The 23,716-nt window shown below is 35.2% G+C and overlaps 1 protein-coding gene across 1 annotated transcript in view; it reads right to left on the bottom strand.

Moving 5' to 3' along the window:
• LOC123537344 (uncharacterized) overlaps positions 1-23,716 on the bottom strand; it is a 57,960-nt gene that overhangs the window by 8,957 nt on the left and 25,287 nt on the right. The window contains exons 3-5 of the mRNA XM_045321028.2: positions 8,784-8,940; positions 3,660-4,694; positions 2,858-3,036 (exon numbers count right to left, since the gene is read on the bottom strand). Coding sequence (XP_045176963.1) covers positions 2,858-3,036; positions 3,660-4,694; positions 8,784-8,940 — 1,371 coding nt within the window. The remainder of the gene's footprint in view (positions 1-2,857; positions 3,037-3,659; positions 4,695-8,783; positions 8,941-23,716) is intronic.

Here is a 23,716-nt window from a genome sequence, read left to right as displayed (position 1 = left end):
TCAATGTTACTGAAGAGAAAAAGGTGTTTACAACAAACTATAAATTGTGGTGACACTTCCTATTTATAGCTGTTTTAAATGTGCAGCTTTTTGTTAATGTTTTTCGTAATTGTGTTACAGTAATATCTGCAAATTACATTTCCTTGTTTTTTTTTCTTTCTGAGTCATGCTAAAATATTGCTTGTGTTAAAGGATTTTGGTAGAAGTCATTTTGAAAAACATTCCTCCACCTTTTGTTGCTCATAATTGCGGTTAACTGTCTCAACAAACCTAAACAAGAGCACAGCCTATGGGTCCAAAAAAAGATTGTTTCCCTTGTGTAAAGAGGGCTTAGGGTAAGTCTCTACAATTTATGTTTTGTGTGTGTCAAACAGTTAGTGTATGAGAAAACTAAACATTTTATTCCCATCTGGGAGAATGTATCTTTAAATAAATATTATTTGACAGTCATTATATTAAATTTGCACCTAAAATATCCTTCATATTCTATTTATAACAATGTCACATAAAATATGTACATAAATCTATTGATAGCTTTTTGAACTGCTGTTTAATGTTCTCATTATCATTTTAATGTTGCTATAAATATGTCCCACATATTTCCTTAATCTTTTCTTTCACTCAAGTCTAATGCCCTATAAAATACAGCAAACTAACTGCTTTAAAATTATAATAGTACACATATCATACACATAATTTCTTTACACAGTCAAATTAACCTTTACCCTGCTAAATTTCTAAAATTGACTGGTTTATCATCCAATTAGGGCAGTATTACTAATTATTCAAAGGGGTGTTCACTGAAAATTTACCGATAGCGAATAGCGAACAGTGCAGACCGTAGCCAGATCGGTCTGCACTGGTCAAAAACGCAGAATCACTTGCTGCCAGCAGGCTAAAAATTAAATACATTTGATGAGGACTTTCCACATTTGAAGTAAATATCTACAGATGAGATATTTTAGGGAAAGATAGGCATTAGATAGGCTATTATATAGGCTTTACCTTTTTTAGCTCTGGCTGTCCCTAAATGGAGCTAAGCTGAACCATCTGAACAAAAGGTTCATCAAATAATGCTGCAGACCAAGTTTGGTGAAGATACATGATGCAGTTCACAAGAAGAAAAGATTTAAAGGCTTGTTTTTTTTATTTACCATTAACATCTCCTAAATGCAGCAAAGCAGAGGTATTTAAACTTGACACACCCATTCCAGGATGCTACTGACCAGGTTTCATGTATTTCTGATGAGTAGTTTCTGAGTGGATATTTTAAAAAATGTGGATGCAGAACGATGAGTAACAGATGGACATCTTTTATAACCAGTAAATATTTAAACAAGAGCACCGCCTTGCGGGTGCTGACGCTCATCTGATTTTTTTTGTATAATAGAAATATTGTCCTACCCATGATTTTCTAAGTCTAAAAAGGGCCATCATTCTTGCAAAAAGCAGGATAGAGTTATGTTTCTTGATGTACAGTGTCCACTTATGATGGTGAAAAACTGTTGCAAGTTTTAAAGCAATAGCTTTGATAGTTTATGAGAAAAGTTGACTTAAACATAATATTCAACCAAGAAAATGATTTTTCTAAGTCCAAAAGGGGCAATAATTATTGCAAAAAGCAGGATTGAGTTATGTTGCTTGCTTTACAGGGTCAGCTTATGATGGTGAACAGCAGTTGCAAGTTTTAAAGCAATAGCTTTGATGGTTTAAGAGAATAAGTGGACCTAAACATAAAACTTAACCAAGAAATCTGATATTTTCTAAGTCCAAAAGGGGCCATCATTCTTGCAAAAAGCAGGATGGAGTTATGTTTCTTGCTGTACAGGGTCCACTTATGATGGTGAAAAACTGTTGCAAGTTTTAAAGCAATAGCTTTAATAGTTTAGGATAAAAGTTGACCTAAACATAAAATTTAACCAAGAAAACTGATTTTCTAAGTCCAAAAGGGGCAATAATTCTTGCAAAAAGCAAGATGGAGTTATGTTTCTTGATGTACAGGGTCTGCTTATGATGGTGAACAAGTATTCCAAGTTTCAAAGCAATAGCTTTGATAGTTTAGGAGAAAAGTTGACCTAAACATAAAACTTAACCAAGAAATCTGATATTTTCTAAGTACAATAGGAGCATAAATCTTGCAAAATGCAAGATGGAGTTCTGTTTCTTGCTATACAGGGTCAGCTTATGATGGTGAACAAGTATTCCAAGTTTCAAAGCAATAGCTTTGATAGTTTAGGAGAAAAGCTGACCTAAAACTTAACCAAGCAACGCCGACGCAGACGCCAACGCCGACAACCGCTCAAGTGATGACAATAACTCATCATTTTTTTTCAAAAAATCAGATGAGCTAAAAAAGGGGGCCATGATGGCCCTATATCACTCACCTGAGTTTAGTTGCTTGCTACAACAGTTAAAAGTTTCTACTAAATATATACAGACTGGTACTGTAAAATGTGCATGTTGAGGTGGGGGTGGGGGAGGGGGTAGAAGTGGGGTAAGACATTGGAGGAATGATGTGATATGACAATATCAAACATGAAGATTTTTTTAAGTTTCCACTACATAAATAAGGGGTAAAGTGACCGCACCTCCTAGTGGGAATCTTCTCTACAAGCTCACTACTTAGTAACTTAATATTTCATTTTGTAGGAAACTTACACATGTGTTTAATTAGGTCTTATTTAACAGTCTTCAATAGTGTTTTTTATAACTGAATTCTTCCCAGAACTATCAAGATCATTTTGCTTTCATTTTTTTGTTTACCTTTACAAACCAATTAATTTAAAATTGCATTTTCAATATAGTATTGAAATAGCTGCCAAAATATGGCTGCATACAGCTTTTAATTAACTAATACCTCGTCAAATCTATTCTGGTACCAATTATGCCGCTCTTCAATGGGTAATTTCCGATGGAAAATATCAACACAGCATGTAAAACCATTCTTCTCTAGACATTTACACAAACTCAACACACGCTGTGTATGTTTCTTGTCGTCTGCAGCATATGTAACAAACACTTTTATATGCCGAAATGCTGAAAAGGAAAAGAACACACTTTAGATTGTGAAAAAGACTAACTAACAGAAATGTTGAAGGTTGTAGATTGTTGTGGTACATTGCCTATCACTGAACTCCACTTGAAACCTTTATACCCCTTCAACTTTTTGTACATCATAGCTAGATGTGTGAATAAAACCTAAACTTTTGGATGAACAAAATATAAAATTTTGCAACAAAGGTACAAGCTATCTTTCAAATGTGGTTAATTATTAATTAGATCTATTTTTTTTATTCAATTGGAAGTAAACTGTTACGTGGTAATTTTCAGAAGGTAATATTTTTTATCTGTACAGAAGTGCTGTATTCAAAACCTTTTCAATTTGCCAGATGCTCAATGGAAGACTTTTGTCAAGCAATAAAAGTCCCAAACTGATAAAGGCATTTGTCATATTCCCTTCCATAGAAACCACATTTTTTCATTTAGAAAACCAACATAGTGCATTTGCGACCAGCGTGGATCCTGACCAGCCTGCGCATCTGCGCAGTCTGATCTGGATCCATGCTGGTCGCATATGGTGCGGCTCAAATTTCTTTCTGCTGATAAAATGATTGACAAAAATATTCAATCAATAACAGACAAATTTTAACATATTTTACCTTTTCTAAATTCTGCTGGTTTCATATTGCTGGGTACAGATGCTGACTTTGTCAGCTGTTGGGAACTTCCTGTAGGTGATGTGGATGATGAATTTGATGATGACTTCAGTCTTAAAGGGAATGTATTTGGTGGGCCGCTAGTTCTAGGACTTAACCTCATATGACTTTGACCGTCTCCATGGTGACCAGGACTGACCATACCAGAATTCTGTTGAGACATAAATTCCATCATTCTGTCAGGAGACTCCATGTGTCCAGCTTTACCCTGGAGTAATTCCTCATCGTGTTTTAACTTCATGAGGTCTTTATAACCGTCTTCCGGCTGAAACTGTCTCTCGTTTGCCAGTTTCTGTAAGTGACCTAGGGGTGTTGATGGTGTTGTTGGTGTTGGACTAGGGCTGCAGAAATCTGCAGATCTTTGCCGGTTGAACATATCTGATGGAGAAGGAATTTCCAATTTCAGACCGGCTCTTTCTGTCTGGCGACCAAACTGACTGTAAGGTTGTCTGAAGAGAGCTTCTGAGTCTTTGCTGTGAACTGTTGAGTTCATAGGTGGTAGCCCATGTTGATTATTATATCGAGGCATGCCACGCATCATAGCCACAGCTGGTGGGACTGGATCTTCTCGGACTGAAGGAGAATGATCCATCGGTTCCATTTCTCGATAGTACTGTGAATGACTATCATGTCCACGAACCATCAGGCTGTCTGACAAAGGCATCGAGCGCTGTCGCTTAAAGTCTGGACTTTCATGTTCATAACCTGGCAGTCTTGAATTCACACACTGGGGATCAAAACTTTTGTGTCTTTGGTAATTTTTCCCAGGAGAAGATCCTGGGATCTGTTGATTTCTCGAAAACATTCCGTAACTGTTTCCAGGTGACATCATTGCTTTATGATGACTTTGAGCGTAAGACGGGAACGTCTCGCCTGAGTAAGGCATATCGTCACATGAAGAACAGATATAGTCGTCCTCAATGAGATCTCTGTGACGATGTTTCTTCTTTAAACTTTCTCGGTACGTTTTCTGAATTTCTGTAAAATAAGCAAAACCTTTATACAGATCCAGTTCTAGCATATTGACAATATTTTTTCAACTCTATATAAATGAGTTTATTAAACCTTATTGCTAACAAAATCATAAAACAACAACAATAAAATACTTATCCCATCTGCATCAAATATTTTAAAGGTCAAAGATGCTCTCCTCCCCGGTGTACCAGCACTTAGGTAGAAACACCTACCCTGAATAAGCCAGCCTTCAGATTATATATTCTACATGCCAAGTGATGTTTCGAAACAAACATCTGTGAGGAGCAGGAGATTCGAAGTTAGTGATGTTTTCATTAAAATTCCGTACAATAATGTCACTGAAAGCAAGAGTTCGTTCTTAATCTCACCTTTTGTATGAGAAAAAGATAAAACATTAGCAACAAAGATCTTAGGTAATAACATTGGAGACAAGAGTATAATCTCCAGTATCTGATTTTTCTGTTTTTACTGCACCCACTTTTGAAAGTGATTAATGGCAAGGCTGCATCCCGAGACTGGTCTCCAAACTTTAGAAACTTACTTTGGTCAAATATTACAGACCATTCAAATTTATTGTACCTCCTGATACAAATCAACTTCGTATCTTCTTAACCGCTTGGAAAATTTTCATTAAACTAGCGCCAATCAAGATGATGTGCAGAGCTCAAAACCTAGGTCACTAAGTCAAAGGACAAGGTCAAACTTAAAGAGCAAAGGTCAAATAGCTGTACCATATCTTCTAAGCCAAACAAGCATCAACTGTTAACCTTACCAAGACATGCTTAGCCCACAACTCAGGTCACTAGGTCCAAGGTCAAGGTCACACCTGTAGGTCAAAGGTCAAATAGCTTTACATCTTGTCTGCTTCATATTGTCAAACTCACTTAAAACATTTTCTGAAAACAAGCATCAATTACTACCTCATCAAGCGGATGTGCTGAGAACACAGCCCAGGCCACTAAATCCAAGAATGTAACAACTGAAGGTTTAGATCATACAGCCTAACTCTGTCAACTTCACACTGTTTCAACCGCTTGAAATATTTTCATAAAACTTGCATCGACTGTTTACCTCATCAATATAAATTGAGAAACACATGACCTTGGTCACTTAGTCAAAAGTTAATGTCATATCTAGAAGTCAAGGTCCAAACATCTTAAACACTCCATATCTTCTAAACTAGAATGAATTTTATATAAGAACTGTTTGTAAACACCTACCCAGTACTGGAAACACTTTGACCTTGGAATTCAATGTACATGCACTGACACTAACACAATAAAGGAAATCTACTAACCATAGGCAATTATTCTATGAAGTTTGTGGCCTATAAGCTGTAGCATTCGCAAGATCATTGTGACCTTGACCTAATTAACCCCAAAACATTAGGTGTCATCTACTGATCTCAGGCAATCATCCTATGAAGTGCAAAGACAGTATGCTAATGATTCTCAAGGGTGGAAATCACTTTCAGTCTGGAGATCATTATGACCTTGACCATTTGATCTACCAATCTCAAAACACCATGACTTTTGACCTTCTGACCCTCAAAACCACAGGGTTCCTCTACTGACAACAAGCAATCGTTCTATGAAGTTGACAACTGTAGGTCAAAGTGTTCTCTAGTTATTGAGCAGAAACTGCATTCAGTCTTGAGGTCAATGTGACCTTGACTTTTGACCCACTGACCTTATAAAACAATAGGGGTTATCTATCACCATGGGCAATTATCCTTTAAAGTTTGACGACTATATGACAATGTATGTTTCCAGAGAAGTTTTCAGTCTGAATGTCACTGTGGCATTGACCATTGACCTACTGACCCCTCAAAAGACAAAAGTATCATCTTGTTATCACAAGCAGTCATCCTATGAAGTTTGAAGATTGAAGGCCAAAGTGCTCTTTCGTTATTGAGTGGCATCTGTTTTCTGATCCCTTAAACAGCAAGAGTAGTGGTAATCTTCTGAACACTGACCATTGTAAGACCAAGACTTTGTACTCTCTAGTTATTGACTATAAACCAAATGGTTTACTGACCAACAAGTGAATGAAGTATTGCCATACAATACAAAGTCCCCTACTGGAAGGCACCTAATTTTCTCTACTGCAGTGTAACATAACGAACTGATATCTGTTAATGATGTATAAACAATATTGTACTATATATACAATATAATATAACAAAACACTTGAATTAAAATTTGCATATATAAAAACGTACAGTTGTTTTCATTTGGATTTTTTTTTGGCTGATTATACAAAAAGTTATCAAAAAAGTTATTTATAGTAACAACAAAGTGAAATTAATCCTAAAAAAAAAAAAAAATCTATATAATGTAAGTCCACAAGAAACTCTTTACCAGGTAGAGATGGATCAAAATACACCTAAAACTGAATGTAACATGCATGTTGTACCACAGAAAAGTGGTCTCGATTTTTCCCTACGGCCAGTAATAAAAAAGTTACAATATAATCTATTTATAGTAAAAACAAAGGGACGTAATTCTAAAAAAAAAGTGTGCCTCATGGTGATGAACATTTGTGCCAAGTTACATCAAAATACCTCCATGCATGAAGAAATGCTATGGACAAAGTCATTCCTGAATTTGACCTTTGACCTCTAAGTATGACCTTGACCTAAGACCTAGGGACCTGGTTCTGGCGCATGACAAATCGTCTCATTATGTTGAACATTTGTGCCAAGTTACATTAAAATCCCTCCATGCATAAAGAAGAAATGCTCCAGACAAATTCATTCTTGAATATGACCTTTGACCTCTAAGTATGACCTTGACCTTAGACCTAGGGCCCGGGCTTTGTGCACAACATGTTGTCTCATCCAGGGGAATGTTTGTGCCAACTGATATTTAAATCCTGTTTTGCATGACAAGAGACCAGACAGGAAAAAAATCCTATTGACCTTTGATCTCAGTGTGACCTTGACCTTTAAGCTAGGGTTCTGGGTGTTGCGCATGACACATCGTCTCATCAAGGGGAACATTTATGCCAAGTAATATTGTCCCTTGATGGATGACAGAGTTCTGGACCAGACAGGAAAAAAAAACTTATTGACCTTTGGCCTCCAATTGTGACCTTGACCTTTGAGCTAGGGGTCCGGGTTTTGCGCATGGCATGTTGTTTCATCATGGGGAACATTTGTGCCAAGTAATGTCAAAATCCCTTCATGGATGGCAGAGTTATGGACTGGATAGGAAAGAAGCCCTATTGACCTTTGACCCCCAATTGTGACCTTGACCTTTGAGCAAGGGCTCCGGGATTTGTGCATGACATGTCGTCTCATCATGGGGAACATCTATGCCAAGTAATATTGAAATCCCTTAATAATGACAAAGTTATGGACCGGACACAAAACAGGCCCTGTTCATGCCATGTTAACATTTGACTGCCAAGTGTGACCTTGACCTTTGAGCTAGGGGTCTGAAAGTTGTGGAAGACACATCGTCTTATTATGAGGTATAGTTGTGCCAATTGATATTAAAATCCCTTCACGGATGGGAGAGTTATGGACCGGACAGGAAAAAAGCCCTGTTGACCTTTGACCGCCAATTGTGACCTTGACCTTTAAGCTAGGGGTTCGGCTTTTGCGCAGGATACGTCACCTCATCATGGGGAACATTTTTGCCAAGTAATATCAAAATCCCTTCATGGATAAAAGAGTTATGGATGAAACTGGTTTTCAACCAGTAGGGGACAAAAGACTGAAAACCCAACAGACAATGAGCAAACACTATGTCTCCTCTTCTTTCAAATGCCTGTGGGGCATAAAAATTGCCAACCTCATCCAGATGATGTGCAGAGTGCAAAACCCAAGTCCTTAGGTCACACTAAGGAGTCAAAGATCAAATAGCTAACATTTGTGTAAGCTTTATGCCTTCTTAAACACTGGAAGGATTTTCATAAAACTAGAATCAATTGTTAACTTTATCAATACCACATACTAAGTGCACAACACCTGTTACTATGTCCAAGGTCAAAGTCAAATCTGAATGTCAAAAGTCGCATTATTTTACTTTCGGATGTCTACCGATATTAAATGCATTTGGTGATACCTCTAGCTGCTTCAATATTTACCTGGTAATCCTTCTATAAGTTCATCAAGAGCATCTGGTCTGTCAATTTCTTCTAATGCCCTGAATACATCATTAACCGTACTACCCTGTTTCTGATTGTAATCTTGAAGAACTTTTATTGTGTTTCTTCCATGCTGTGACTGCTGACTTTCAAATACCTGAAGTGGACAACAATTAACATACCTATCATTACACAGTTATGTGTATAAATGGGAGGTGATTCTCTCTGATACAGATTTAATGTGACTTTTCAATACAGAGTTTTTGTTGTCATAGATATCAAAAATAGCAATCTCCTGATCTCTAAATACTAAGCTAACCAAAACTTCACAATGTGCAAAACCTTCATTTATTTAACTGTGCCCTATGTAATTACAACACTTTTGAAACATAACAAAACAAACTTCTGAAATAACTATTACTTACAGTAAAATTATTTGATTTCCTGGGCATCAAATTTTGTGGTTTTGACAATTTCGTGAGTATATGAATTTGTGGACTTCAAATTTTAAACAGAAGTTTAACAGACAATATAATTTGATTGCTTAACCCATATCATACTGAACGCAGTTGATTCTGCCTTTGTGATCAGTGTAGATCTTGATCAGCCTGCACATTTGTGCAGTCTGATCAAGATCTGCACTGTTTGCCATTCAGTCAGTATCTCTTTGGTAAACACCCCTTTTAACAGTCAATGGTACTGTCCAAACTGAAAGATGGACAAGTTCATTATATTTAGATATTTAGCAGGATAAGGATTAATACAACTATGTAATCCACAAAAATTAATCCCCCATGAATATTTATGATTTCACAGTATTTCAAGCTAATGAATTGTTTTAATTTTGACATGCGTTTTACAGCAAAGTTTCAGTTACATTATACATAGCAGTAAATCTTACACCTTACGTTTAAAAAAACAAACAAATTAATTTGTTACATGGTGTGAATATTCTCTGCGTTTAACATAAGATAGACATGATGTCTTTGTTTGTAATTAAGACTGTTCAGGAACTGGGAGTGTAAACTGTCATTTAGGAAGACATGGCAGTAGAGCACTGTACTGTACAATACAAGGGCTGTTAAAAAATAACGTAGACTTTTGCTTTCAAATGTCGCACATTGTATAAATAGCAATGTGAAATATATCATTGTAATTCGCAATCTTTCTGTAATTTGGTCATACATGTGTTGTAACATTTTTTGCTGATAGGCAATGCACGTCAAACGTTTTTATTACCATAGCTACACATAACCGGCGCAGTCGCTTTTTGACCTGATGTGATTTGAATTTGATCGCTAATGTTCGCTCTAATAGTATACTTGTTTGCCCAAAAATAAGTCAAAGTAAAGCAACATGTTAGGGCGACATGGACCTAGATTATGGCATCATTCTGTGGGAGGTGGAAGACAACAATGTTTAAACTGAAAGTGAGTATTACTGTTCATAGTGCATGCAAAGTTGTCATCGACTTGCATTGATAAAAAGAAAGTTGCTTAGTTATGGAGAAATTTTGGCGGACAGCAACTGGAATTCATAAACTAATGAAGCAGACGTCACAACAATCTTCAGTCATCTATGTCTTTATCTTCAAGTGGTACAAACCATTATCAAATGGTCCAGCATTGCTTAAAGACAGCCAAGATGGAGAAAGAAAACGTAAAATCTGTGAATGGACGTTAACACCAATGTATGACGCTGTAGATAAAGACCAAGTACTCACGCTGAATACCCTTTTTGAGATGCGTGGCATAAGTGTTCATACGGTATACTTTTACTATTCTAACCAAACAACTTAAGGTATGACCCATGTAATAGTGTACCTCCTTTTGAAGAGTATTCAATTCCTACAATAAACCTATATTTCAGGGGGCATAGGTTCAAGCCCCACTAGGATCATTTTTTTTCTCTTTATATTTCTTTTTTTCTAGTAAGTTTTTCTTTTTTGCAAGACTTATTACTGATTTATTGTACAAAAGTCAAAAATTTTCATTTGATAAGTGATTTCTTGCTGTTAGAAGTGAATTTACCTCTGAAATATAAGGAGGCAGAGTTAGCCATCTTTAAATATACTGAGTTACTTTCAGTAAAAGTACACTGTTTTGCTTTTACTCTTTAGATTACATATTGTTGAAGAAATGTATGTAGGTTTTACTTCTGCCCCAAGGTTATTTTTCAATAAAGTGAGCAAAATTTAAAACAGTCCCATAGAACTAAACATTAATTTTTCAATGTTGGAGTTAGAATTCTGTCTCATTAAACGCTTTTACCTGAGGCACCCTAGAAAACAAGAGCACCGCCTTGCGGGTGCAGATGCTCATCTGATTTTTTTTCTCTATGTATAATAGAAATATTGTCCTACCCGTGAGTTTTTAAGATATTTTCTAAGTCCAAAAGGGGCCATAATTCTTGCAAAAAGCAGGATGGTGTTATGTTTCTTGCTGTTCTGAGTCAGCTTTTGATAGTGAACAATTATTTCAAGTTTTAAAGCAATAGTTTTGATAGTTTAGGAGAAAAGCTGACCTAAACAAAACTTAACCAGACAAGAAATTGGTAAAACCGAATGATGCTCCCCGATGCATGTGCTTGAGGGAGATAATTCAAAAACTAGGTAAGGTAGAGTTATGGTTCTTTGACATTGTATTTCCCGTCAATGTCCTCTATCATTTTGTGAAGTTTCAATGAAATGCCATTAATACTTTTCAAGTAATGCTCCGGACAAGCCTTATTTGTATAATAAAGGGAGATAATTAAACAAGAGGGCCAAGATGGCCCTAGGTCGCTCACCTAAGAAACACACCATAACAGTGTAAAACTTGTTTGACCTAGTGATTTCATGGAAACAAATATTCTGACCAATTTTCATTAAGATTGGACCAAAAAATTGGTCTCTTGTGATAAAACAAGCATTTTCTTAGATTATGATATGACCTAGTTTTTGACCCTAGATGACCCATGTTCAAACTCGACCTAGATTTTATCAAGGCAATCATTCTGACCAAAATTCATGAAGATCAAATGAAAAATACAGCCTCTATCACATATACAAGTTTTTTCTTTGATTTGACCAAGTGACCTAGTTTTTGACCTCAGATGACCCATATTCAAATTCGAACCTAGATTTCATTAAGGCAATCATCCTGACCAAATTTCATAAAAATCAATTGAAAAAAACAGTCTCTATCGCATACACAAGATTTTTCTTTAATTTGACCTAGTGACCTAGTTTTTGACCTCAGATAACCCATATTCAAACTCGACCTAGACTTCATCAAGGCAATCACTCTGACCAAATTTCATGAAGATCAATTGAAAACTACATCCTCTATTGCATACACAATGTTTTTCTTCGATTTGACCTAGTGACCTAGTTTTTGATCCCAGATGACCCATTTTCGAACTCAGCCTAGATTTTATCAAGGTAATCATTCTGGCTAAATTTCATGAAGATCAGTTGAAAAATACAGCCTCTATCGCATACACAAGGTTTTTCCTTGATTTGACCTAGTGACCTAGTTTTTAATCCCAGATGATCCAGTTTCGAACTCGGCCTAGATTTCATCAAGGTAATCATTCAGACCAAAATTCATGAAGATCAATTGAAAAATACCGCCTCTATCGCATACACATGGTTTTTCTTTGATTTGACCTAGTGACCTAGTTTTTGACCCGAGATAACCCATTTTCGAACTCGGCCAAGATTTAATCAAGGCTATCATTCTGACCAATACTCATGAAGAATAATCGAAAAATACAGCCTCTATCACATACACAAGGTTTTTCTTTGATTTGACCTAGTGACCTAGTTTTTGACCCGAGATGACCCATTTTCGAACTCGGCCTAGATTTCATCAAGGCAATCATTCTGACCAATACTCATGAAGAATAATCGAAAAATACAGCCTCTATCGCATACACAAAGTTTTTCCTTGATTTGACCTAGTGACCTAGTTTTTAATCCCAGATGATCCAGTTTCGAACTCGGCCTAGATTTCATCAAGGTAATCATTCAGACCAAAATTCATGAAGATCAATTGAAAAATACAGCCTCTATCGCATACACAAGGTTTTTCTTTGATTTGACCTAGTGACCTAGTTTTTGACCCGAGATGACCCATTTTCGAACTCAGCCTAGATTTCATCAAGGCAATCATTCTGACCAATATTCATGAAGATCAATTGAAAAATACAGCCTCTATCGTATACACAAGGTTTTTCTTTGATTTGACCTAGTGACCTAGTTTTTGACCCGAGATGACCCATTTTCGAACTCGGCCTAGATTTCATCAAGGCTATCATTCTGACCAATACTCATGAAGAATAATCGAAAAATACAGCCTCTATCGCATACACAAGGTTTTTCTTTGATTTGACCTAGTGACCTAGTTTTTGACCCGAGATGACCCATTTTCGAACTCGGCCTAGATTTCATCAAGGCAATCATTCTGACCAATATTCATGAAGATCAATTGAAAAATACAGCCTCTATCGCATACACAAGGTTTTTCTTTGATTTGACCTAGTGACCTAGTTTTTGACACGAGATGACCCATTTTCGAACTCGGCCTAGATTTCATCAAGGTTATCATTCTAACCAATATTCATGAAGATTAGTTGAAAAATACAGCCTCTATCGCATACACAAGGTTTTTCTTTGATTTGACCTAGTGACCTAGTTTTTGACCCGAGATGACCCATTTTCGAACTCGGCCTAGATTTCATCAAGGTTATCATTCTGACCAATATTCATGAAGATTAATTGAAAAATACAGCCTCTATCGCATACACAAGCTAAATGTTGACAGACGACAGACGACGGACGCCGGACATTGAGCGATCAGAAAAACTCACCTGAGCATTGCTCAGGTGAGCTAAAAACTAGGTAAGGTAGAGTTATGGTTCTTTGATACTGCACTTCCCATCACTGGCCTCTATCATTTTGTGAAGTTTCAATGAAATGCCAATTACATTTTTCAAGTAATGCTCCAGACAAGCCTTATTTTGTATAATAAAGGGAGATAATTAAAAAACTAGGTAAGGTAGAGTTATGATTCTTGTCTGCCGAAAAGGGAAATAAGCATGGTTTACCTTGCCTTATTAAGGTAAGAACCGCTATCATCCTGAATAACACTACCTAAATAAAAGACTGTTCCAATATTAAAAGTACAAAACATCGCTAACCTCAATCCCGGCTGTACATATTCCAGAGTAACTGTGGAAAAACTGCAGACAATGTAGCACTTAGAAAAAATTCTGGTCCTTTTAACTCTGGAAAACAACTCTGTCATTTTCTAAGGGATGTTAAACACGTCGGAAAACAATTAGCATCAGACTTGGAATACCATGTGTTCAAGTTCAGCCAATTACATTAACTGATCTTACAAAGAGAAATTTTCAAAATGTGTAACTGAAAGTCTGATGTAAAATAGTGAAACTTTATTACTTGAGGTAATTCAGTTCAAAGTTAATATTGAGGATTCTATAAATTGCTCAAGTATGTTTGTTTACCTAATTGACCAGTGAAACAATACATATGTTGGTAATTATACTAATTAAAAACATGCATGTATCTTTGTGTATCAGTCATTATATAGCATAAACAATGACTGCTTAATTAAGTTACCAATTTAAAGGCTTCACAAAGAGAGCTGAGTACTTTGTTTGAATGATTTCATCATTATTTTAGTGTAAATTATCTTTGTTCACAAGTATGTATATGCTTAAAAAATATTGTAATCAATCACATTTAACTGGAAAACATTCATTTTCCTTGTTCATATAATATCATATAGTGTTTGAAACTGCAAAAGTGATCACATGGATTGCACAAAAAATCATTAGCTTGTACTGAAGTGTTATTGCTACATGTACAGCAAAGAAGTCTAATAAATCACATTTATTGCTATTGAATAATACTGTCAGCAGAACTTCCTGGACCACTCTGGAAAATTGTCCATGGACGTCCACGGAATAACTCCAGAAAATTGTTCATGGATGTCCATGGAAATCCTTGAATATTTTTCCGCAGTATTCCATATCCAACTCCGGAAAGTTTGTCCGAATACTCCAGAGTCCAGACTTCCATGGAAATTCACAGACATTCCTGGAAACCTCTGGAATTTTCTAAGCTGGGAATTATGTTCATCAATATCAATTATAAATTATAAACAAATGCGTTTATATCTATCTGCTCAATGTTACATTTTCTTAACCTTTACCCTGCTAAATTTCTAAAATGGATTGGTCTTTTATTCAATTTGGGCAGTATCATTTATTATTCAAATGGGTATTCACTGAAAATTTACTGACTGAATAGCGAACAGTGCCGACCATGCACAGATATAATCTTGGTCTGCACTGGTCGCAAAGGCAAAATCACTTGCCGCCAGCAGGCTAAAGGTTAAATGATCAGTGGTTTTTGTTACTTTAGTAGCTAAGCAACCAGACATCTTCAATTTCTCTAGTAATGTCACCTCTTCTAGATCCTTCCAAAAAAATTTCTGATGATGTAATTTATTGTTGCAAAGCATGATATTGAATGGATTTGTTGAAATATTAATCTATATAGGACTGGAGAAACATAATTGATATAATTTTATCCATTTTATTCCAGTAACAGTGGTTGAATATTTATGATAAAATCAATTTACCATCTTTTCTTAGTATTATATATATACAAATGTAGTATCATTTTTTACATATATCATATACCAGCAGGGTTTCAGAAATCTGCAAATTTATTGGTAGCCCATTGTGCTACCAAAATTTTAATCTGGTAGCCCAAACATTTAAGTTTATTTGGAATGGCCATTTCGGTTTATTTACTATATATATGTGCTTCTATACTACAGTGGATGGTATGATTAAATTATTACAGGTTTCATAATTTTAGCCATACACACATTGTTATAAATTTTGTTCTCTTAAATAGCAATTATCATTACTCCTTTTTCTCATTTTAGAAGATAAAAACTACATGTTTTTAAACTGAGAAATATTATCAGGAGTACTCCTGATAGTTATTGCAACATGGCAATAAAAAAAGGAATGCAAATCAATCTTTATAAACTTGCAAATTCCTTAGAACTTACTAACTTAGAGCTGCATGAAATGTAATTTATGTCAAAATTATTTAAAGCTGATTCTGTCTGATTCTAAACATCTGTCTGGCTTAATAAACGGACTAGTACCGCGTATATAACGTCTCTCAGTTTTTTGGCACTGTGTATTCACTTATCCCAATTTATGTTTGTCGAAAATTCTGTATACTTTCTGATATTTTGCTAAACCATGGTCGATTTTTTTTTGCATGTTAGGCAAGTATTTAAACTGAAAAGCATAAACAATCAGTGTAAGCACTAAACTACCCCATAATTAAATATCTGTTCTTTCTGATCGCTTGATAAATATTGAGGTCAGCGAAATCGAAAAAAAACACTTTGGCAGGTGGCACTAAATGACGTAATTTTAAGACTGGTTTGCATATTGTTTTAAACAATACCAATCAGCGACTTTGATGATATTGGATCAGTCTAAAATCACTTGTGCACATGTTTTTGTAAACATTTGCCTGCGGGTACGATTTAACGGTTAATTGTTTGCCGATTGTGACAGTAGGTTGTAAGATAATTAAAACCTCGGGCGTGTATCTCTTGATAAACAAGGGGATTATAGACAACTATCAAAATTATATTTGAAGACTAAATTATTGATTTCCGGGCTACTTGATACAGAGTTTCAAGGTAGCCTGGCGGGCACGCTCTGAAAAAATTTAGTAGCCCGACAGAATTTTCTGGTAGCCCCCAGGCTCCGGACACGGGATTTCTGAAACCCTGTACCAGTATGATATTTTTTTTCATTATTACAATACTGGTTGTTATTGTTTAAGAAATAATATATCCCAAACAGTGATTTGTCCCTGAATAAAATCATTGTTTGGAGTTTAGATGCGAATAATTAAAACATTTACTTACTTTTATCCTAATGAACAGAATAATAACCGTTAGGCGTTCAAAAAACCCTGTTTGTTTCCAGTATCTCGACCTACCCTAAATTTTTGGCCCAACCCTAAGTGTTTTTATGGCCTTGGAGAATTTTTTTTCAACTTTTTAACAAAAAGTTGCAAAACTGCACTTTCTATGCTTTAAATATGGTCAGCGTTGTTAGAACTCAACTTACTGATGTTCTAAAGCCATAACCCCCTTATTTGTATTCATTTTTTTTACACAAAAATAATTTCCAAAAAGTATCACTTAAAAACAAGAGGGCCATGAAGGCCCTGTATCGCTCACCTGACCTATTGACCTAAAGATTATCAAGATCAACATTCTGACCAAGTTTCATTAAGATATGGTCATAAATTTACCCTCTAAAGTGTTAACTAGCTTTTCCTTTGATTTGACCCCACTACCTAGTTTTTGACCCCACATGACCCAGATTCAAACTTGACCTAAAGATCATCAAGATTAACATTCTGATTAAGTTTCATGAAGATACAGTCATAAATGTGGCCTCTAAGTGTTAACAAGCTTTTCCTTTGATTTGACCTAGTGACCTAGTTTTTGACCCCCACCTGACCCAGATTTAAACTTGGCCTATAGATCATCAAGATTATCATTCTGACCAAGTTTCATTAAGATATGGTCATAAATGTGGCAACTACAGTGTTAACAAGCTTTTCCTTTAATTTGACCTGGTGACCTAGTTTTTGACCCCAGATGACCCAATATCAAATTCGTCCAAGATTTTATTGAGGGTAACATTCTGACCAAGTTTCATTAAGATTGGGCCAAAATTGTGACCTCTAGAGTGTTAACAAGCTTTTCCTTTGATTTAACCTGGTGACCTAGTTTTTGATCCCACCTATCAAGATTAACATTCTGACCAAGTTTCATTTAGATATGGTCATAAATGTGACCTCTACAGTGTTAACTAGCTTTTCCTTTGATTTGACCTAGTGACCTAGTTTTTGACCCTACATGAACCAGATTCAAACTGGACCTTGAGATCATCAAGATTAACATTCTGACCAAGTTTCATGAAGATATAGTCATAAATGTGACCTCTACAGTGATAACAAGCTTTTCCTTTGATTTGACCTAGTGACCTAGTTTTTTAACTAAGATGACTCAATATTGTACTCGTCCAAGATTTTCTTGAAGGTAACATTCTGACCAAGTTTCATTAAGATTGGACCAAAATTGTGACCTCTAGAGTGTTAACAAGCTTTCCCTTTGATTTAACCTGGTTACCTAAGTTTTTGACCCCACCTGATCCAGATTTGAACTTGACCTATGGATCATCATGATTAACATTCTGACCAAGTTTCATTAAGATACGGTCATAAATGTGGCCTCTAGAGTGTTAACAAGCTTTTCCTTTGATTTGACCTAGTGACCTAGTTTTTGACCCTACATGACCCAGATTCAAACTGCACCTTGAGATCATCAAGATTAACATTCTGACCAAGTTTCATGAAGATACAGTCATAAATGTGACCTCTACAGTGTTAACAAGCTTTTCCTTTGATTTGACCTGGTGACCTAGTTTTTGACCCCAGATGACCCAATATCAAACTCGTCCAAGATTTTATTGAGGGTAACATTCTGACCAAGTTTCATTAAGATTGGGCCAAAATTGTGACCTCTAGAGTGTTAACAAGCTTTTCCTCTGATCTGACCTGGTGACCTAGTTTTTGATCCCAGATGACCCAATATCGAAATCGTCCAAGATTTTATTGAGGGTAACATTCTGACCAAGTTTCATTAACATTGGGCCAAAATTGTGACCTCTAGAGTGTTAACAAGCTTTTCCTTTGATTTGACCTGGTGACCTAGTTTTTGACCCCAGATGACCCAATATCGAACTCGTATAAGATTTTATTGAGGGTAACATATTGACCAAGTTTCATTAAGATTGGGTCAAAATTGTGACCTCTAGAGCGTTAACAAGCTTTTCCTTTGATTTGATCTGGTGACCTAGTTTTTGACCCCAGATGACCCAATATTAAACTCGTCCAAGATTTTATTAAGGGTAACATTCTGACCAAGTTTCATTAAGATTAGGTCAAAATTGTGACCTCTAGAGTGTTAACAGTCAAATTTTTGACGACGGACAAACAGACGGACGACGACGGACACAGGGTGATCACAAAAGCTCACCTTGAGCACTTCGTGCTCAGGTGAGCTAAAAATTCCAACCTATCTACCCTAATTTTTTTAGCATGTTACCAGAAACAAAGAATTTTTTTTAGGCCTTAGCACTAGGTATGTCATCCTGGCTGCTGACTAGACAATTTTTTAAATATTTCTGCTTTTTTGCTTTTTATACTATCTTAGCAAAATTCCATCTTAGCCCTGGTTATCTAGTATGTCTTGCAGAGAAAAGTGAGGTAATTGCATGAAATTTTAATAATGTTAGGAGTTATCTCCCATGACAAAACAAAATGCGGTAATTGTTTTAAGTCTTAATGATGTTCTGAGTTACATGTATCTCCCATGAACAAAACAAATAAAGGTAATTGTTTTAAATTATAATGATGTTATGAGTTATCTCCCATGAACAAAACTGAAGTGAGGCATGTTTTAAATTTTAATACTGTTAGGAGTTATCTCCCATGAACAAAAAGAAGTGAGGTAATTGTTCAAATTCTAATACTGCTAGGAGTTATCTCCCACAAACAGAAAGAAGTGTTTAAATTCTTATAATGTTAGGAGTTACCTCCCAAAAACAAAACAAAGTGAGGTAATTTTTTAAATTTTTCATAATGTTAGGAGTTACTTCCCATGAAGAAAATAAATTCAAAGGGACATGCCTCCAGATGTACATTAATAATTCATATCTTTATTTTAAACAAATAGCAATTGATATAAGATATGTAAAACACTAAAACCATATTGTTTAAGTAGATATTTTAATGTGTATTATATAAAATAAAACTAAATTCCTTCTATTTAGCATGACTTTTGAGAGTTTTCTATATATTCTATTAATTGAAAGAGTGTTTTCATAGATAAAAAGTCCAAAAAAATATCATAGAATTACATTATATTCCCTTTTTTCAAGTACTAATTAGTGAAATCCTTTTCTAAGTTTGAAAAAAAACTTGACATAAATTTGAAGACGGGTATCTTTAAGGTTGCTAACTCGTAATTAGATGTAACAACTTTATATCTTAATTTTATATAGTTCTGATCCTAACTGTATATGCAACAAGAAATGAATATTTGTAAAAAACAAATATTATAATCAAGAGAGTTAATAAATAGTCAAAATAATTCTCAAAATACAGTCACTTCTAATACAACAGCTACAATGTTCACTAACTTTAAACCTTTTCCATAGCAATTAAACAACAATGGTTGTATTTTTTTACTGTTAAAACGAAGCGAAAAAAAGTTTAACAAGAACAAAATATTATCACCTGTTTTTTCTTTCATTAATGAAAAAACGTAAAAATTTCAGGCAAAATAATTTCCCGTATCTGCAGTAGCGTTAACCATACAAATATTAAAAATTCACTTTCCAGCCAATGCTCTCCCACGAAAATAATCCAATACCAAGTTTATCTCTTCAGAAGCCGGAACTAAACATTTATGTAAATAATTTCTGCAGATGTTTTCTTGTAGTTAAGTCGCATTAAGATTTTCTATGGCACTTCCTTGTCCAAAATCCATGCCTCTATTAAAGGTAACAAACACCTCGATATACTGGAATAAAATCAATTAGTTTGCTTCCTGTTATGAAGACTGACTGTTACCTAAAATACAGGAACAAATACCATGGACAGCATTTTTTTCCCAAAGTTAAAAGAGTGCTTGTTAAAATGCATGAAAGTGCCCTTTTTTTTGCCAAATCATGTCAGGAAAGTTTTAAGAATAAAGGAAACAAGCAAATTTGAAGAATTACTACCCCTCATAAATTGTATGTCTTGCAAACCATGTCTGAGGTAGGACTCCAGACAGACAAAAAATGGACTATTTATGTACCCTATATATCTTGTCTTCATAAAGCAATCCAACTAAAACTTGTTGTGTTGCATTTCATTATAGCAGTTAACATTTCAACCAAGTTAAAATGAAATCCTACAAAGCAATTCTGTGATATGACTCCAGATGGACAAAAGATCAAATAAATACTCTATAATTATTATTTATGTACCATATACATAACTGCAAAGGGTCATAAATCTTGCCCTTCCTAAACCAATCTTAATGAAACTTGCAATGCTACATTGTCTTATTGCACTTATCATTTCTATTATGTTTTATTGAAATCCTTCCAACCATGACTGAGATATGACTCAGGACAGACAGAAAATGGAATAAAACACTATGTACTATATACACATGTACAAAGGACCATAAATCTTGACCTACTCATGCTGTGTGACCAAAACTTGCAGGGTGGCATTTCACTACAACAGTTAACATTTGTACAATGTTTTATTTAAATACTCCACACAATGTCATAGATAGAGTTTCGGACAGACAGACGGAAAATGCAAAAACTATTTACCCTCTTCTTCAAAGGAGGCAAGACTAGCCACACTGGATCAACTTACCCTTCCAACAAAGACTAAAACTCTAATTATCCACACAGGATTAAGTTAAAATATCCACAAAGTATGAAATCAGGTTATCTACACAAGACCAACTTAAACTATTTCAAATTATCCACACAAGGACAAGTTACCCCATCCATGAAGAGTAAAATCAAACTATCCAAATAGGTTCAAGTTATCCTGTCAACAACGAATAAGATCAAATTGTCCATAAAGGATCAAGTTACCTTATCCACAATGAATGAAATCAAATCATCCACACAGAATAAAGTTATCCAATCCCAAATGTATGAAATCAAATTATCCACACAGGACCAAGTTACCCTACCTATGCAAAGAAAATATCAAGTTACCCACTGGATACATATCAACAAAGGAGTTTGATCCATAACGGATAAAAACTTTTTTCACCAACTACTAACAACTATTTTAACAGAATCCACATTTAACATATTTAGCCACATGCAACAAAGTTTTCTTCATAAAGGCTTCCCATTGCTTAAACAAATCACCTGTGCAAAGTTGTTTTCAAAAGTAAATGCTTATTTTCAATGTGAAACTTAGCACTACAGACAGAATATAGTTCCGTGTAGGTAACAGCCAATCACCTGTCAACTGATGAAAATAAGACATAACGCGACAACGGTAATTAGTATGGCCTCAGGGAATAATAGGTATTATATAAAGAGGAAAATTGTCATAATTATACACTTCAAAAACAAGAGAAGAACAGCAATATCACACAGGTGTTATAAAGATTTAGTGTTCATTAAATTTATCAAGGGCAATGAATCCAATTATACAGCGTACCATTTAAAGGGTCATAATGCCTTTGTTTAAACTGTGACTCCCACATTTATTATGACCTTAAAATATGTTAATTTCTTGTTAAATCCTACTTTTTTCCAATACCTTTACCATAGGTTTGAATTTTTGACTAACATACCGGTAGTAGAAAATCTCATTGAATGTACTGTTTTGATTACCTCCCTTTACAGTTTTGACTGCACAAGTTCATGCGTAATATTAAAAGTAGTGCTATTCTAACAATTTAGTTATGCATATACACTATTTGGACAGCTGCTTTACTTGTTTTTCACATAAACTTCAAAGCCTTTTGGAACTTTAAATAAAGTTTTCATGAGTTATTTTAAACAGTAAAGGGGTGTACATCTGTCAGTGCTTGTCAGACATCAGGCAATATGTAAGGAAGAGTTATGGTTCTTGACCTTATTTGAATACTAATAATGAAGATATGTATAAAGTTTCACAGCTACAACTCTTATTATAATATAGCAATCAAGAAAAGGGTGCCTCAACAAAATATTTAACCAAAGAGTTCCAATTTCTTAAGTATAAAAAAGGCCAAACTTATGACAAAATGCAAGTAAGAGTTGTGGTTCTTCACCTACTTCAACATTTCTAATTAATAATTATATAAAAGTTGTATAACTATTACAGTATACAAGAAGAAAGGACTTAAAAGCAAATGCCAGAAGGAGGGCAATGCTTGACAATTCAAAAAAAGTTTGCCAGTAAAAAAGTGAAAACCTACATACAGGCAATCAGCATGAAGTTTGTGGACTGTAGTGACAGGCAACCATCCTATGACAATTGAAGGCAGTAGGAACAAGAGCTGTCCGTAAGACAGCGCGCGCGACTTTTCTCATGGCCAGTTTTTCAACTCTAGCACTAAGAAAGGCTTAAACCAGTATTAGTTAAGCCATCGCTCAACCTTGTTTTCTAACGGATTTTTACTAATACTCGGCGGATATATTTGCGATGTATTAGCTAAGCTTTCGTCACATACTATGAACATGTAGATACAGTCATCGGACCGTTTCACTGTACTTTTACGTCTTAACACCACCTTTCCACAAAAGACAACAGCAACAAATACTTATAGCAAGGGCGAAACGCTGCATTTATTCATCGTGAAGAGAGATGCATACAGAGTATACGTACAACCAACATGTATATACAAATACAATCTAATATACACAAACCAAGTGTTTGCATTATAAATAACTATAGAACCTCTAATCATAATAATCATAACATGATTTCTTAATTTTCATTAAAGGTTGTATGTAGTAAATGCCAATCTATATCCGTCCTGGAAGCACCGAAGCCGCACAGTAAAAACACCATCCTTTTTGGGGTAAAAACTATACCTGTGGCATGATATTTATCTTTTTCATTATTATCATTTTTGCTAAGCTGCCTCTCTGGATAAAAGGTGATGGGATATTCACACCTTAGGCCCTCTGTATGACCTCGTTAAATTTAAAATACAAGTACATAAAGACGAATGTAAACAGATTTTCGTACATTCAAACATATCGTGAGTCAAGTGCGTATACAATACCAT

This window comes from Mercenaria mercenaria, chromosome 17 (genome assembly GCF_021730395.1).
Source record: "Mercenaria mercenaria strain notata chromosome 17, MADL_Memer_1, whole genome shotgun sequence".
Classification (NCBI taxonomy): domain Eukaryota; kingdom Metazoa; phylum Mollusca; class Bivalvia; order Venerida; family Veneridae; genus Mercenaria; species Mercenaria mercenaria.
This window is presented reverse-complemented; position numbering and strand designations above follow the sequence as displayed.